We start from the raw sequence: 18,535 nt of genomic DNA, 5'->3' as shown, positions 1-18,535 counted from the left end.
TAACACCATAATGAATGTGACTATCAAAAGAGGATGTTGTGCAGACTTATCTATCAGGATGAACATTTGGATTTTATTGTGAATTTTAGTGACATATTTTGCCTAATAAGTTCCTTTTACTGCAAATGCTTTGTGCAGTGGACAGAAGCAGTTATCCTCTATGCATTTGAGGCCTGGTTTGTTGCAATATTTTCATCCCCGACCAAAATAATGACCCAGTTTACCAGTGTGGTAAACCAAAGCTTCACTTTTTGATCTCATCATTCGTCTCCTTATTTATTTGTTGTGATTTTAACAAATAAAAAAAATAATAATAATAAAAAAGAGAAACCACATTTTCCAGTCAGGTTTTCAATTCAATTTATCAATACATCACGGCATGTAACATCACAATGCACTTTACAAGACAAACACATTCAATTTGTATCAATAAATACATGTTTTCATTTCAGTGTCATTAGGATGTAGGATAGCCAGTCCTATCGTACGTCTATAAAAATACAAATTCTGTTGATCGTGTTATGAAAGTTGGCGACAGTTTTCTATTTTTTGATGCCTAGCTGAATGCATTATAATGCAGACTTGGATCACTCACCTTCTGTGATCAACTGAGCTTAAGTCTAGGGTAAGACTGTTTCTACTTATATATTGCCCAAATTTGCCCCAAATTAAGGCATCTTTTCCTCAGTGTTTATTTGACAACAGGTACAGGAAGAAGGGCTTACAATGAAAACATTATACCTAACTGGAACAAGTAGATCTCAAATAAGATTTTTTTTAAATCAGCAATAATAAAACTCAGAAATCAAGCATGAAGTACAACCAGAAAATGATTCCCAAATCTGAAAAAACTGATTAATAATCTGGTTTTTTTTTCACTATCATTCACTGCTTATAAAAATAAATATTTTATCATTTCAGTGTGACAATGTGGAACGAGTGTCAGCATTAAATGTGCCTGTCCAAATGTTCTCAAATATCTGAAAGGACATTCACTAAGTATCTGAGAAATCAGGTTTTCAAGAGGTTACACACAGATGCTTGTGTAAAATCATCAGTATCCTCTGTTTAACTTTTCCTGTTGGTCCAGAAGTGTCTGTTGCAGGCTCCTTTTAGCATCTTCAAAATTAGCATCTAGCTTGAGTGCTTGTTGGAAGTCACTTTTGGCATCTTCAAAAAAGCCTTGAAGAAAACATGAAAACAGCATTAACACATGGTAAGGTTAAGACTAGTGTTGTATTTGCCAAAGTTCTAAACACCATCTAACATAATGACTGTAAACAATCAGCTCCACCTAGTGCCCATTAAAAGGATATTGCAAAGTGATCACGGTTCCAAAAAGTCTTCATGATTGATTTTTTGCTCTTTTGGAAAGTAAGTATCTTCTAGATCAGGGGTGCCCGATACGTCGATCGCGATCGACCGGTCAAGGGAGGGAGGGAGGGAGGGAGGGAGGGGGAGAGAGAGAGAGAGAGGATAGGAGTGGTTTTGAGTTGATCGGATTGTTTTACCTTTGTTTACCTTTGCTGTAGCTCATTACACCCGCTGTAGTTTCTGAACGTTCAATAAACATTCAGAAACGTTTATTGACTAATTACCTCGTTCGTTTGTGAGCATACGTCACAACATCAAATAGGACAAATATATTTCATTAAGTTTTAACAAATTCTACCACGACAATTATGTGAAATTAAATTAATTATATCCCGACTTCAGAAGATTTGCCTTTACCTTTACTGGGCTCTTTGGTTCCTCCTATCTGTCTGTAGTTTCTCACATTGAGGTCAGCAAACCAAATTTCAGATCTACCATGACTGACTGACACCTGCTGGCGTCAGGTTTGCAACCAGCTTCTGACTGAGAAACCAGTAACCAGCTCCCAGTGTCAGAATGTCACTGAGGAAGAAACAGGATTAAGTTTTCTGTCACTTTATTATTTCTGCTATAACTGATGTATATGCGCATATAAAATAAGTCAATAAAGTTTAATTTGCAATTTTTATGTCTTTGTGTCATGAGGTAGATCTCAGGCGGCTGGTGAGAGAAAAAGTAGATCTTGCTCTCAAAAAGTTTGAGAGCAAGTTTGAGGGCACCCCTGTTCTAGATAGACAATGCTTATTATCCAAAAGACATGTAAATTATATTGCACCTGTATGAAATATAAATTTTTAAATTGTTTTTGTCTGTTATGTCATAGATTAAATTATTATTTTAGGAAATGTTGATTGTATGTTTAGAATTTCTATGAAACTGCTTACTGTGATTCCTTATTTCTTTGATTCAGTTGACTGTTCCAAAATCATTATTTACATTTTCACTGTTTCATACTTGTAGATCTTTTTTGGGGAGGGGGGGGGGGATTCCTCGAAACTAGCTGCAGAAGAGGTATGTGAGGATCTGTATGCATGATGATGCTGCAAGTCAAACATCTGAATTGATAGAAATAAGCCCTTGAAATCTAAGTTTCACCATTTGAACTAAATTACTGAAATAAATGAATGCCTTAATGGCATTCTTATGTATATGTTTTGCTCTTACTGAGTTCTTTAGGAGACAAATGAAATATCTGGACGAACTTCTTTTTTTTTTTTTTTTTTTTTTAGCAAATCAGGCTTTTAATTTGAAGAGTCCGACCGGATGAAGGCGATCGTCTTAAGTATTTATTTATTTTTTGGTCCATTTCAGATAATTTGCTCATTGTCAGGGGTGTTTTTTGTTACCTAATCTATAGCGGATGAGTCCTCTGTTGTAGAAAGGGATTGGAACCTGGCAGTCAGTCTGTATAGCGGAGGTGTAGTCCTCCATTGCTTCATAAAAATCCACCCGGAAGTACTTTATCTGACCAAGATTGTTGTAAGCAGTGGCTAGTTTGGAGGCTTCACAGTTCCTGCGCAGATAAAACAGAGACGAAACTCTTTATGGCGATGAATACTAAATCTATACACGGGGAAGATAGAAATAAGCTGGCTTTCGGTAAATGAAATTAATGGTACTAAATTTGACAGGTAACAGTTACAAAACACTACTCATATACTCATATTCTTCTCAGCCGTTAGCTTCTTTAACATGTCTTGAAAGGCAAAATAATACCTGGACTGTAAACAGCAAGCGATAAACCTTGCATACAACTCCTCCGCCTTGTCAAAATTGCGTTTGTTAAACTCAGAATGAGCATTTTCAAGTAGCTGACAATTTTCGTCCTCCATAAAGGTAAAAGGTTGTTGAGGATGTGACGTCATGAAACAGACAGTCCAATCAAATTCTTGTGTCTAAAGACGTGCTGTAACGTAACAGTGTGGAAAAGTGACCAAATATCAATATTGTCAGACCAAATGTCACGTTTTTTTATTATTATTATTATTATTATTATTATTATTATTATTAATAATAATAATAATAATTTTTCACAAAAATTCTACTACCTTTATAGTGGTGTTGTATCAATAAAATATGAATTATACCTTGATTATTCAGTCAGCAGAGGGAAAAAATCTGACATAATGAAAAGACAATCGCATGTGCAGTAGTAGTTTTTTTTTTTTTCATGAATGACACCATCAATGAGACAATTCCTCTGAAACATATACACAATGTACTCTTTGAGCCAATAACACAATTGTGAAATTTTGTGGCACTTGTTCTTACAAATGTTACAAAAGTTCATAAATCAGAAGTGTACTTAAAAGAATCTGATTAGTAAAAAATATTTCAGTACAGATTTGGCCCATCGATTTATTACATTTCTCTTTGTTTCAAACTTTGACGGTGATACCAACTTTAACATCGTTAGCCTGCTGGTTTGTGTTTTTCTTACAACACTTAGATTCTAACAACACACAGGACTTGATTCCTGGACATGCAGGCGGACATATCCGGTGCAATTTAGTTCATTTTTTCAAATGCCCTGATGGATTGACTGTCTTAATGTTGAGTCATATCACCATGTCAAATATAACCACTGCATGTGAAAATGCAATGTAAGCAAAGGATATTCCTCAAGTAAGAAGTTATATTACATAAATAACTTCAAAATAATGATGATTCTCACTAAATAAAAATATACTGTAATAAAAACAGTTTAAAGCATCGGTTAAATTGGTCATGAGATATTTTTTTGGGTCATCTGTACAACAACAAGGAGACATATAGCAGAGAGAAATTCTCAGACAATTTCTAAGGCCAAGAAGTCGCCTGTCGTGGGAAAAAATTACACCTTATGGAGCAAGAGGTCAGTCAGCAGCTTGGTGCTTCCCTGAGCAGCTCATTTATCTCCGGACTGTGTTGACGAGTTGACACAGATCAAACAGAACATGCAGACTGAGAAAGAGATGCTACAAACGGGCTGCTTTTGGAGAAATGGAAATAACATATATTGCTGCAAAGGTTTATGAAAGCTTAACAATGGCACAGCCTCGCCTGGTGGACCGTTCTACAACGTCTAAAAGCGGAAATTGATAGGATTTTGAGGGGAAAAGAAAGATTTGAAGTTACTCCTCAAAAATTACCTCTCCATGTCAGTCAATAAATTTAGAATTTTCTTTTCAAATTATTACAGATCAGTTAAAAATATGGAATTTATCAGTGAGATTTGAAGCAAATATTATGTTCAGAACTTGCCCAACATGAAAGTTGCTGTTTGCTGAGAGAGTTGACACACAAGTGTCCAAATCCATGTTGGACAGGCACCTGACCAGTTAGGTCTGCCTCACTAACAAACCAATAGCGCAAAGGACTGCCAGTATTTTTGACATTTATAGTCTATTCTAAATTGGATTGTTGTTTTTGTCTCGTTTTGTCGGTTGGTTCAGTTGCAGTGTTGAACAGGAGAAATGCTTCATTTCAAGCCACGGATCTGTTGAAAACCACCTGGATTGATCTTAAACACTACATGAAAGTCTTTGCACATAATCAAAACATCTACTGTAAGGTTTAGGAATGGTGTGACTACTGCAATTAAGATTTTTTTATTACAATTTTCAAATCAGAAATCGTATACCAAGTTATAAAAGCAGATGTGTCAATAAAAGCCAGCACCTGCTGAAGATTCCGGTTGTGGCACAGCTTCTGGTAAACCTTCTAAACAGAAAAGCTTTGTGCGTCTTCTCCACTTCTCAGACAACTGTGAGTCCCATTTATCTTTTCTCCTGAAAAGATGAACACACTAAGAGCTACAGCGTGCGTGCGCGTGTGCGTGTGCGTGCGTGTGTATGGTAACCATGATGCAAAACAGCAAACAAACACAAACCAGCTGTCTGGTCAAAAGAGAGAAGAGGATCCAAACCAACCCAGGATTGTTGACTCTGCCTCGCCGCAGACAGGAGACGCTCTGTCCACTGGGCTGTTTTAGGGACATTCCAACGATAACCTGCACCGGTTGTTTTCCTGGATACAGCCGGTCTTAAAAAAAAGGATTTTTTCTTTGTAACAAGTTGTATAAATATATTATGTTAGTCTAGTTGTATTGTATTTTATGTGTGTGGGCTGCAGAGTCAAATGTATGAACATTTTTGAAGAAGTCTCCTGGCATCAGATGTTAGAGTGAACTATGGCACTTTGGTAACAGAAATGTCAGTGCTCTACTATCTTATTTTTCCATACTCACATAGAAAAAGTCAGATATTATTTCTGTCTGAGGTTACATAAGTTTTTGCTGCAGCTTGCAGCAAAAGGAGACACTTATATAAAATTGACTCTAGCTCTTCACTATTTATCTCAGAGTAACTATTTGATCTTTCACTGTATTCCAATCGAGTATAAATTGCATATTATAAACTTGCCAAAAAAAATCCTGACTTGTCAATGTTGGTGTATCAAGTGTATTTGCATTCTTTATATAATTATCTAAAAGTAAACAATAAAAGTACATTTTGGAGATTCTTTGGAGAAATGTTCTGAAGGAAATCATCCTGAAGGAAATCATCAGTTGTAGGTGATTAAATTTACTTGGAACCACCAAAGCTCAAACCCTGCATGATCATGAGACCCCACTGCCAACACAGGGAAGCAAAAGTCACTTTTTTCTGCTCAACTAAAATTTGTGGCAGCAGATGCTTGGAGGAATGAAGGAAAAGCTTTCAAACTTAGAAACACTGTACTAAACTAACGCTGCTAACTTGATCATCGTGCAAGTTAGATCGAATAACTACAAAGCTGATCGTCTTTATTGCTTGATTTATTGCAATCAAACAATTACAGCCTTTTATTGGAGTTGTGGGTCTCACAAAGTTTTAACTGGTAACTTTATTTGTTTGATTGTTTTTGTATTCAACCTGTTCAAGATATTTGTCAAGCTGGATCTTTAGCATAAAACGTCTGGCTTTCAATCTTACTACCACCATCAGATAGCAAGCTTTTACTGTGTTTTTTACTTGTGTTGTGTACAACTGAAACTCAGTCACATTAAACCCTTCTTAAATGTAAAAATTTTATCTGCTCTTGAATACTTTGAAAAATAAACCCAAGAATTAAAATAACAAAGCCAGTTATAAAATACGCATTTATTTCCTGTTAATTTTACATATACATTTTGCTAAACATGTCCCTTCATAACACTCATAATATATAAAACAGAAATGCTTGTTTACGTTTTATGTATAAACCTAGATTAATGCCATTTTAACATATAATGGGTTACTTTTCTTAAAAAATATTTCATCCTTCACTGAGTAAGCATAAAGTGTTCTATGTACATATTTTTTGTACATATACTTCTGCACAAAAACATTTAAAAAATGAGATCTTTAGTACAACTTCAATCATAAAGTTTAATATTAGTTCCATAAACAATAGTTTTTAAACATCACATGTGATGCAAATTGCTGAATTTTGAGTCACAGCTTTAGTTGATGGATAAAATCTGTTCTGATGACGTTGCCGATGATGTCCGTGAACGCAGCAGCCCACAGAAGTCGTCTGCTCCTGGAGAAAACAAAGAAGTAGAAGTTGAAAATGAACACACAGTGGATGACTTTCACCAATGTTTCAAACAAAAACAGATAGTCACTCTAACCAGTGTGCAAAGCTTCATGCACGGCCCAACATGTTCTCCAGATGCTCTATTCTGCCGGATATGTCAGCTAGTTTGAACAGTCAAGGAAAAAGGGGGGGGAAAAAGCAATAAAAGTGCCTGGTCAGCTCAGGTCATACGTGTAGCAGACCGTTTAAAACACTGTCTGCCATTTAAAACAACAGGAAGGATATGCTTGGCTGTGAGCTGCTGGATGGTCGCCTGCGTCTGCCTCTGGAAAACCAGCATGGCCTCGCATTTGCAGGGATCCTCCACCACCTCCGCCCTCGCCTCTTCACCAGGAGAGAGCAGATTTCACATCAGCGTAGCAGCATATGTCCAGCAAAAAAAAAAAAAGGAGTACAGAAAGAACCACCCACACTGTTTTTTTAACTAGTGAGCAAGAAAAAAGCAGAGCAAAAAGAAATGAGAGCATATTTTCACAGCAGGACGAATTGTAAAAAAACTTCCTCATAGTGACATATAGGGGCTCTGCTAAAGCAGAGATAGAAATATGGTGGGTTGAACACAAATGTAGGCTTGATTATTATTATTTGTTTTAGCTGTAAAAATATTCGAATATTTTTTTTACAATACTTTATGATTAGTATTAGTATTAGTATGTGTGTGGAATTAGTATGATTAGTACTTTCTGCTGGTCTGTCACATAAAATTCAGATGAAAGCGGTAACAGCAACATGACAAAATGTAAACAGCCTAATGAGTTATAAACATTTTTGCAAGGCAGAGTAAGGAGCAGTTGGTTGGTATGTTGTGAACCCATGCACTTTTTATACGGATTCCCGAACCTTTAGAGCACCGATAATATCACAAGAAAAACCAAAGATTAAAGGAAGTGAAGATTCAGTAGGTTCTTACGTTTTGGGGAACATGTTTTCTTGTCTGCATTCAAGACGTAACCGCTCTGGCACTTGCAGTAAAAGGATGCATTGCTGTTGATGCAAATGTGCTCGCAGTCATGTCCCATGGCACAGGGGTCCAGACCTGGGTTTGAGGGAAAGTATCAGTACAGATCCATAAACTGGTACAAAGTATTTTTCTTGCTTTGTGCTGAGATGTGCTAACTTGTGCTGGAATTTGCTAGAAAATTAATCTTCATAGCTTCATAATTAAAGGCATTGATAGATGTTTTTCTTTCAGGTTTGCATTTGGTGGGAAACGCCATCATTCAAACACTTTCACCACATCTCAGCCACTTGCTGTGTGTTAGACAACACAGGTAAAAATCACAGAAACACTGGAAGCACACAGACGTGTTACCTGAAAGAGGGACGAACAGTAACACTGAGACAAAACATCTCGTCTTCACAGCAGAACCTCAGCTATTCAAACCACTGGTACAGACATTGTAAAGTTCTTATAACCTTATCAAGATTTCCCTGTACATTAGTCACTTTAAACACAGAGAACATTTAAAAACATAAGGACACTGTGGTTGCAAACATCTAAAAATTCTGACTTTTCTTTGAATTTTTATTTTTTTTAAGTTGAAGCCGAAAGTTTGGGACTGAATAGCCCCAAAACTTTACAGGCAATTAATGCCTCAACAAGCACATTCTGACATCTGCAGTCCATGTGGGGGTTGAGAGCATCTGCAGCTTGATTTTTCCCTCATGATTTCAGAGGTCACTAATAACATTGTAAATAATCCACATTCTTCAGCAACCACCCCTGTAGACTGTAGGTGCCCTGATTGAGGAACTAGACCAGGGTTAACGGAGGGAAAGGTCCTGAAGGCCCTTCTCTGTCCTACCGCACAGGGTTTCCCTGAACTTGGAGGTGAGCTTCTCGATAACGCCGTAGGTCTCCACGTAGAAGACGTGTTCCTCCAGAGGGACGCTGGCCATCAGCTGTAGGGACTGCATGTCTGCACGGTCCACACCCACAGCGTAGATCTCTACGCCCGAGGCCCGGGCCTCAGCGGACACTTCTTCCACCTGGTCTTGAGGCCTCCCATCAGTCACGACGATAGCCACCTTGGAGATGTTCCCGGAGCGAGGTCGAGCTCCAGACTTCTCGGTGAAGGCTTCTTTCATTGCTGTCTTGATGGCGAGGCCGGTCATGGTGCCAGTCGCCAGGGGCTCAATTCGGGCGATGGCTTTCTTCAAGTTAAGTTTGTTGAAGTGGTCCTTGAGCAGGAACTCTATCTTGACTGTACTGGCATAGTTGACCACAGCCACTCTTGTCGCATCAGAGCCCACATCGAGGGTGTCCGCCTGTTGGGTACCAGGTTGTGGGGTCAGATGGTTTTCCTTTTCAGCACCACCAACCACCCAGAAGAGGGCGCCAGTGGGTTGGATCTTGGCAGGAGGGTGTGCTGACAGGCTCTACAGGACACACCTGATTGGCATCATCATCTCCCAGGAGGAGTATAAGAACAGTGGGCTTCCAACACTTCTCTGCCAGAGTGTTGCCTTTAGTGGTACATCAGCCTGCTGAGTTATATCCTCAGAGACGTTTTTTCAAGTTGTTTCTCCTAGTAGCCTTTTTGACCTGTCTCTTGTTACCTTTTTTCCAGGACATCTACAAGGTTCTCTGGGGAAGCCTTCCCCTAGGCCAACTAGCCTTGGATTACCCCTTCCTGTGACTCCTCTAGTTGGAAGCCCTCCGCTGTTCCTCCGAGTCTCCTCAGATCCACCTGTCCGCCCTCCAACGCCATAACCACCGTCGGTCTACCTACGTCCTCTCCACTACTCCCTCTCTTGGCACCCACCCCCCTCCGCTGCACTTTATCTGCTTCCTTCGGTAAGCACAACTTTATCCTGTAGTCAAGTCAATTCCCACCATCTTTATACTCACCATCTCCATTTTGCCTGCAGTCGCCCCCGAGAGTTTCCTGGACCCAACCTTCCTTCCTGTGGCAATCTATCTCCTTGTACATGTTGTAAATAAATTATTGCACTTACTGATCTCTTCGTGTGTGTTCCTGCATGTGGGTTCGAAACCTCAAATCCACCATGACAGAACACTCTGGCCAGACCGAGAACCCCGCAGAAACCATTCGGAGAGCCCTTCAGCAGCAACAAGACTCAATCCAGAAACATGAGTCTGCCCTTCTTGAACTGGGTAACCGTCAAAATGAAACCAACCGCCAATTAGCTGAACTAACCAGTTTTCTTCGTGATCGTTTTCAACAGCCTTCTGCAGCCTCCTCAGCCCGAGAACCGGCAGCACAGTCAGCCCCGAATCCCGCTCCTCGAGCTCCGATCCAGTCCACCTCTTCCGACTATCCTCTTCCAAGTCCGCCCAGGTTTGACGGGGACCCCCGGAGGTTCAGGGGGTTCCTCATGCAATGCAATATCCAATTCAATCACACTCCTCATAGATTTGTACAGGATTCTTCCAAGATTTCATTTATAATTGCACATCTCACTGATCGAGCTCTGGATTGGGCAGAAGTTAAATTCTCCTCTTCCACACAGTACGACTGCACCTTTGATGAATTTTTATCTGAGTTCAAACAAGCCTTCAACCAAGACGTGGATAAAGCGCTGTCTTCTCGCGATCTATTAAAGTTGAGGCAGGGACAACGAACCATAGCAGAGTTTTCTATTGACTTTCGTATTCAAGCTGCAGCTTCCGGGTGGAACAGTACCGCCCTCAAGAGCGTGTATGTAAACGCGTTGAATGACCAAATCAAAGACGAACTAGCTACCCTAGATGAGCCGGCGTCGCTAGAGGATTTGATCAAATTATCGATTCGCTTGGATAACAGAGTTCGATCCCGAGCAAAGGAAAGAAGTGGAAGAGGTCCTCCATCTCGGTGGTCATCTGTCTCTAACCGTGCCTCCTCAGCCGAGACTTCCCCGCTCAGTTCATCTGAACCCGAACCGATGCAGATTGGTCACACTCGGTTAACGCCGGAGGAAAGACAACGCAGACTGCGGGCTAAGCTTTGTCTCTACTGTGGGGAGGCCGGGCACCTGATCGCCCAATGCCCCACACTGTCAAAAGCCCAGGTCCGCCAGTAACGGCGAGGGCACTCGCGGACCATCAGGTAATTACCGACTCACCTCGCCTGCTCATTCCAGCCTCCCTCCTGGTTAAGAACCAGTCTATTATTTTGTCGGCTTTAGTAGATTCCGGTTGTGAATGTAATTTGATAGACGCCAGTTTTTGTCGACAGATGGACATAGAGACTGTTCCTCTCCTCGCTCCTCTGCGTGTTTCCGCTCTTGACGGCAAGACGCTGCCTCTGATTACACATCAGACTAAAAGCCTACAACTCATTGTCTCAGGAAATCACACAGAGTCCGCTGCATTTTACGTTTTTCCTTCGTCTAGCTCGTCGTTGGTTTTAGGGTTTGATTGGCTCCAGAGACACAATCCTAATATAAACTGGTCTGACAGGCGCATTGAATCTTGGTCGCTAAACTGTCATTCCTCCTGCCTACGTTCCGCCGTCCCGTCTAACCAGTCACCGGCAGGTCGCCATGAAGCAGACCCCCCAGAGCTCTCCACCGTACCGGTCGAATACCGCGATTTGGCTCAAGTCTTTAGCAAAATAAAAGCGTTGGCCTTGCCCCCTCACAGGCCGTACGATTGTGCCATAGACTTACTACCTGGAGCCCCCTTACCCAACAGTCGTCTTTACAACATATCTAAACCAGAAAGGGAAACCATGGAAAGATACATACAGGAGTCCGTCGCCGCAGGCTTAATTCGACCCTCGTCATCCCCTTTAGGGGCAGGTTTCTTTTTTGTTGGAAAGAAGGATGGCTCTCTGAGGCCATGCATCGACTATAGAGGTCTAAACCAGATTACCATTAAGAACAAGTACCCATTGCCACTCTTATCCTCTGCATTCGAACCAGTTCATGGGGCCACTGTGTTTACTAAGCTTGACTTGAGAAACGCTTACCACCTACTTCGTATCAGGGAGGGAGACGAGTGGAAAACGGCTTTCAAGACACCTATGGGTCAGTTTGAGTATTTGGTTATGCCTTTCGGGTTAACTAATGCCCCGGCCTACTTCCAGGCACTGGTGAATGATGTTTTAAGGGATTTTTTGAATGTTTTTGTCTTTGTCTACCTTGACGACATCCTGATTTATTCTAAGGATCTGTCCGAACACAAGAAACATGTCCGCCTGGTCCTTCAGCGCCTCCTTGAGAATAAGCTATTTGTAAAAGCCGAGAAATGTGAATTCCATCAACCCTCGGTCACCTTTCTGGGCTACATCCTTGAGGGCGGACAGGTAAGACCTACTGAGGAGAAGATCAAGGTGGTTTTGGAATGGCCGACTCCTGAGACCAGAAAACAATTACAGAGGTTTCTAGGTTTCGCTAACTTTTACCGACGTTTCATACGCAATTACAGCCAGACTGCTCAACCTTTAACTGCATTGACCTCCACCAAGACCCCATACAGCTGGTCTCCAGAGGCTGAAGTAGCTTTCAACAGATTGAAGACTCTTTTCGCTACTGCTCCTGTCCTTATCCAGCCAGATCCCTCTAAACAATTTATTGTCGAAGTGGATGCCTCGGACTCGGGGGTGGGGGCTGTGCTTTCTCAACTCTCTGATCAAGATCATAAAACCCATCCCTGTGCCTTCTTTTCCCGCAGACTTTCCCCGGCAGAGAGAAACTATGACGTCGGGGACCGTGAGCTGCTGGCCATAAAGCTTGCACTGGAGGAATGGAGACACTGGCTGGAGGGAGCGGAACACCCAGTTGTCGTTTGGACAGACCACAAGAACTTGGCCTACCTGCAGTCTGCTAAGAGGTTAAACCCTCGTCAATCCCGGTGGTCTCTATTCTTTTCTCGTTTCAATCTGTCCATCTCCTTTCGTCCGGGCTCCAAGAATGTTAAGCCTGATGCCTTATCTAGGTTATACTCACCGGATGACTCTGAACTTCCAGCACCCATCCTTCCCCCCAGCTGTTCTGTGGCCGTGGTGACCTGGGAGATTGAGGATCTGGTTAAACAAGCACAGCAGTCTGAGCCAGATCCTGGTACAGGTCCCCCGGCAGAAGCTATGTTCCCACTGCTATGCGAGCTCGCGTTATCACTTGGCTGCATTCCTCCAAATTTTCGGCCCACCCCGGCATTAGCAGAACCATAGCCTTAGCTTCTCGCCGTTTTTGGTGGCCGTCCCTTCACAAGGATGTGAGGGAGTTTGTCTTGGCATGTTCTGTTTGTGCCCGTTGTAAACCCACCCATCAGTCTCCAGCAGGTCTGCTGCAACCGTTGCCCGTACCTAAACGGCCTTGGTCCCATGTAGCAGTGGATTTCGTCACCGGCCTCCCATCCTCTAAGGGGATGACCACCATCCTCACCATTATTGATCGGTTTTCTAAGGCCTGTCATTTGGTTCCTCTTAGAAAATTGCCGTCAGCTCTCCAAACTGCTAAGCTCTTGATCAAACATGTGTTCCGTTTACATGGTATTCCCTGTGACATCCTGTCAGACCGAGGTCCACAATTCTCGGCGCAAGTGTGGAGACATTTCTGTTCAGCGTTGGGGGCCAGGGCCTCGCTTTCATCTGGTTATCATCCACAGACTAACGGCCAGGTCGAGCGCATGAACCAGGAGATGGAGGCCACTCTCAGGTGTCTTACTGTGTCCAACCCCTCTGACTGGAGCTGTTACCTACCCTGGGTAGAGTATGCCCACAATTCTCACACCTCTGCTGCTACTGGTCTGACCCCCTTTGAGATCTCTCTAGGCTATCAACCTCCTCTATTTCCGGCTGAGGAGGCGGACATCGCTGTCACGTCGGTGCAACATCATGTCCGCCGATGCAAGGCCATCTGGGACAAGACTGTCGCTGCCCTTCATCGCACAGCCGAGCAGAATCGTCGCTGGGCCGATTGCAAGAGGAGGGCTGCTCCTACCTACGAACAAGGTCAGAAGGTCTGGCTTTCCACTAAGGACATTCATTTAAAATCTGTCTCCAGGAAGTTGGCCCCCCGCTTCATCGGTCCATATGTTATTGAGAGGGTCATTGGTCCATCTGCCGTCCGCCTGCGCCTGCCGACTTCCCTCCGTGTTCATCCGACCTTCCACGTTTCCCAAGTTAAGCCAGTTTGCTCCAGCCAGTTGTGCCCACCTGAGGAGCCTCCCCCTCCCCGCGAGATTGACGGCCACCCTGTGTATACGGTCCGCCGTATTGTGGATTCTCGCCGGCGTGGGCGGGGCTGGCAATACCTAGTAGACTGGGAGGGCTACGGCCCTGAGGACCGGCAATGGGTGCCTGGCTCGTTTATTTTGGATCCCTCCCTTATTTCTGATTTTCGCTCCTCCCAACCTTCTGGTTCCTCTGGACCGCCGGGTGGCGGTCGTTGAGGGGGGGGTACTGTTGGGTACCAGGTTGTGGGGTCAGATGGTTTTCCTTTTCAGCACCACCAACCACCCAGAAGAGGGCGCCAGTGGGTTGGATCTTGGCAGGAGGGTGTGCTGACAGGCTCTACAGGACACACCTGATTGGCATCATCATCTCCCAGGAGGAGTATAAGAACAGTGGGCTTCCAACACTTCTCTGCCAGAGTGTTGCCTTTAGTGGTACATCAGCCTGCTGCGTTATATCCTCAGACGTTTTTTCAAGTTGTTTCTCCTAGTAGCCTTTTTGACCTGTCTCTTGTTACCTTTTTTCCAGGACATCTACAAGGTTCTCTGGGGAAGCCTTCCCCTAGGCCAACTAGCCTTGGATTACCCCTTCCTGTGACTCCTCTAGTTGGAAGCCCTCCGCTGTTCCTCCGAGTCTCCTCAGATCCACCTGTCCGCCCTCCAACGCCATAACCACCGTCGGTCTACCTACGTCCTCTCCACTACTCCCTCTCTTGGCACCCACCCCCCTCCGCTGCACTTTATCTGCTTCCTTCGGTAAGCACAACTTTATCCTGTAGTCAAGTCAATTCCCACCATCTTTATACTCACCATCTCCATTTTGCCTGCAGTCGCCCCCGAGAGTTTCCTGGACCCAACCTTCCTTCCTGTGGCAATCTATCTCCTTGTACATGTTGTAAATAAATTATTGCACTTACTGATCTCTTCGTGTGTGTTCCTGCATGTGGGTTCGAAACCTCAAATCCACCATGACACCGCCATGTTGGCCAGGAAGATTCTGACCTTCTCGAACTCGGCAGGACGAACACTGCGAGAGCTGTCAATGATGAAGACCAGGTCCAGGGGGCGACTCCTGCATGGAGAATCTGTCTCTGGTGATCAACCAAACCATGGCAAGAATAAGTCCATTTAATAGTAAATTAAAAACACTAAAGTTTGGTTTTAGTGGTGAAAAAAAATAATCATCCAAAACAGAACAGTTTGAGATGTACGGCATGTTCCCAAAGGAACTAAATGAAACGATAGTGCATCTCTTGTTTGGTTGAACAGAAATGACAGTGTATGCTGAGTAACATACAATGCATCATTTCAGAGTTGCAGCAACCCATCTCACTTTCCTTTAAGGAAAATATGCACAACATTAAAAGAGACATCACACCTGAACGAGAAGACATAAGTGTTAGCATTCCTTTCTGAACAATATCATGCACATTATACAACAAACTGTGTAGCTCATCAGTCAGATCCTCTCTACTTTTCATTTTAGTTAACCTGGAAGTCAGTGGAAGATCTCTTCACATTTTTCTACTACAGTGCCATGAAAAATAGGATTTTCCCCTTTACAGATTTCTTCTGCTTTTTTTCTAGTTTTGTTATATTTTAATGTTTCAGACCACCAAACAAATTTAAAAACAAGACATGGAACCTGATTAAATAGAAGGAGCAATCTTCAAATTAGAATTTCAGCATATTAACTTAAAAACTGTAGTGTACAAAAAAGGAAAAAATAAAATAAAATTAGTAAGGGGCAAAGACATTTTTGTTTTATTTAAAATACAGCACCGTATGCGTTTAAGAGAGATTGTTAGTTGTCATCTCAGTATGCGTGCGTCCTTGAGAGAGCAGCACCAGTGTTGTTGTCTAACTCCTAGGTAAGAGGACAGGTCTACCGCTGACCAAAAGTTGCAAAAATACATCTGACCTCGAAAGTACGGAGGAGAATTGGTTGGGTTGGAAAGCGATCCTGACTGGTAATATTCTACCTGTCTCCACAGGACTGATGGTGGTGATGAGGCCGCTTTGGGTACTGACCGGTTGCTTCCAAAGAGCAGGGGTCTCCACTGGTGACGCAGTGGTCACGATGAATGTCACTGGTGTCTCTGTAGCTGCAGGGAACGTTGGCCTCACCGTATGTCTTGGCAGAGTGGGGAGGACTAAAATAGCTGCCACTGGTGCTGACCTTGTAGGGCACGGACCTCTCGGTTTGTACGGCCATGGGCCTTTGACTCTGTGTTGGGGCTGTGGTTGAGCAACTGGTGGAGATAAACCTCTGTATGTGTGATGCAGGTGTGGTGCAGCTGGCCCATTGAACCGGTGGTGATAGGGCAGCATGGGGAGCGGGGGCCTGTGGTAAGTCACTGGTGGAGATAGAGGAAGAGGTCGATACACTACCGGTGGAGGGATCCTTGGTGGCTGGTAGTGGTAGTGATACCTTCCTCTATACGTGTAATCACTTCTGTGATCTACAGGCCCACCAGAAAGGAGAAGTGATAGAGAACATTAGAAGGATGAAGGAAGGCAAACATGAAGGTTTTGTAAGTTGACATTTTAGTTAACGCTAGTTACATTAACAACAATCAGACATTGTTTTATTGTCCACAGGAACACAGACACATGATTAGTAAAAAATTAAATATTCAATCATTGGAGATGTTTCAAACAAGCAGGGATTTTTTTTATGGCAGCTTGTGAAACCCTCTAGTGAAGACTTATCACCATGCTTACAAAAAGTGTAAAATGCAGTTGTTAAAACACTTGATTGTGGGTGAAATATTCATCCATTGTAGCCTTTTAACGTGCTTCACTTTACAAAAGTATTCACACCGCTCATTTTAATGTTGTCATCTTTTAAGAAAGATCTAACCAAGGACTGGGTTTGCAAATGAACCTGTGGCTAGAAAACAAAATGCTGTTTTATTCGCTGCCTTTGATGAGATGAATTTGAATTGAATTAAGCTCATCTTTTCACTTTTTTGACTAGTCATATCTAAAAAGCTCATTTTATTAGCATTTTATGTTGCAGAGCATCACAACATAGCACATAATACCAATGCTTTTTAGAAATAAAAATCTGAAAAATGTGAACAAAAATGTTCAGTAAGATGAGTGGATAGTTGACTACATTTTTTTAACTATCTAAAACTACATTACTATTAAAATGTATATCTCTTGCAGAAGCACAACATTTTTTTCCTGCTAAAGCTTTAGAAGTAACAAACACAATTTATGCTTTATGACAAAACAAAACCTCTACCATCTAAAAGTATATTTTCTGAATAAGAAACTGGATTTTTAATTAACTTACTTGCTGGATTCAGGGTCCTGAGTACTGGTTGAGCATTGTGTCTGGTCTGAGCATAACTTTGTGCGGTTTTCAGTCGTGAATCTCCTGCTTTGAGGTGGTAGGTTGCATGTGCAACATCAGAAAACAGCAGCGAAACACAAAAGAGAAGGCTGCAGGGAAAAGGCTTCATCTTTAGATCATTTAGCAGAGCCAGGTCTGTGTGTCTTTTCAGGATCGGGGTTTCTGGAGTATCCTGCTCCGCTCTGCAGGGGATCGCCCACCTTCACATATGAGAAGATCTGAAGAGAGACGCGTCAGACTGCCCACCCAATCCAGAGGGTTTGTAGGATAGGGAGAACAAATATTTGTCAAGGAGGGTCAAAAGAGGCTGCTTTTCCTCAAGTGTGATTCCTTTAAGCCATGGTTAATGTATTTGCTCATGCTTTTATTTATTTTTTTCCCCTTCTCATGTATATTTTCCTTTAAAATCTTTCCTCTAAAGGAAAGCCGTTCATTTTTTCCTTTTCAGTTTGACAATAAACAGTAGAAATCTGTAGTTCTACAACAAACATTATGTTCATACTTTCATACGGTTTTTATTTTTGGTCCTGCATTAGACGTTTTCATCACTAAACAAAAACCTTCTAAAAATAAAAATAAAAAACAAAGGCAGGTCAATGTGGCATCTGGAAATGCAGCATGCATTTCTAAAAATCTGATTTTCCAAGTTAAATTCTTCAGTTTAATAAAAAAATAAAATAAATTATTCATTCTTTAATCTTAATCCCCAACATCAATGAGAAAAATCTACATCTGTTGGACTGCATGGAGAGATTATGTGAGCAGTCTTTACCAGTCATTAGCTGGGTTTGGATTTTTACTAGTTTCCTCCTTGTATTTGTTCAAAAACAAACAAAAAATATCCCAACAACATGACCATCCTGGTTCACAATGAGAATTAGTATTTGTTTGACTGGAAACTAAGAAGTTGAATTTTGTTCTCTTCTGACCGGACCGTCTTCTACCACTTATTACGTCTCAACTAGCCAGTTTTCCATAAAAACCAGATTTGCGGAGTGTATGTTGAGATTAAACAAAAGATTGTTACATGTCAGTTTAAGAGATGGATTTAAGGGAATGGCATAAAACAAAACTAG

The 18,535-nt window shown here is 42.1% G+C and overlaps 2 protein-coding genes across 2 annotated transcripts; both read right to left on the bottom strand.

Moving 5' to 3' along the window:
* Positions 1-343: 343 nt before the first annotated feature.
* Positions 344-3,254, bottom strand: ttc32 (tetratricopeptide repeat domain 32). The gene is made up of 3 exons (XM_008397572.3): positions 3,091-3,254; positions 2,721-2,887; positions 344-1,182 (listed from the first exon to the last, which is right to left on the bottom strand). The coding sequence occupies exons 1-3, from the start codon at positions 3,237-3,239 to the stop codon at positions 1,055-1,057; spliced, it is 444 nt and encodes a 147-aa protein (XP_008395794.1). The 5' UTR covers positions 3,240-3,254; the 3' UTR covers positions 344-1,054.
* Positions 3,255-6,478: 3,224 nt separating this feature from the next.
* On the bottom strand, positions 6,479-18,510 carry matn3a (matrilin 3a). Its single transcript, XM_081602409.1, has 8 exons — positions 17,400-18,510; positions 16,078-16,557; positions 15,074-15,186; positions 8,781-9,243; positions 7,886-8,011; positions 7,202-7,299; positions 7,010-7,080; positions 6,479-6,918 (listed from the first exon to the last, which is right to left on the bottom strand). The coding sequence occupies exons 1-7, from the start codon at positions 17,566-17,568 to the stop codon at positions 7,024-7,026; spliced, it is 1,506 nt and encodes a 501-aa protein (XP_081458535.1). The 5' UTR covers positions 17,569-18,510; the 3' UTR covers positions 6,479-6,918; positions 7,010-7,023.
* Positions 18,511-18,535: the final 25 nt, after the last annotated feature.

The sequence above is a fragment of the Poecilia reticulata genome, chromosome 21 (genome assembly GCF_904066995.2).
Source record: "Poecilia reticulata chromosome 21, P_reticulata-male-v2, whole genome shotgun sequence".
In the NCBI taxonomy this organism is placed as follows: domain Eukaryota; kingdom Metazoa; phylum Chordata; class Actinopteri; order Cyprinodontiformes; family Poeciliidae; genus Poecilia; species Poecilia reticulata.
Note: the sequence above shows the minus strand (reverse complement) of the source record. Positions and strands in the feature narration are given on the sequence as shown.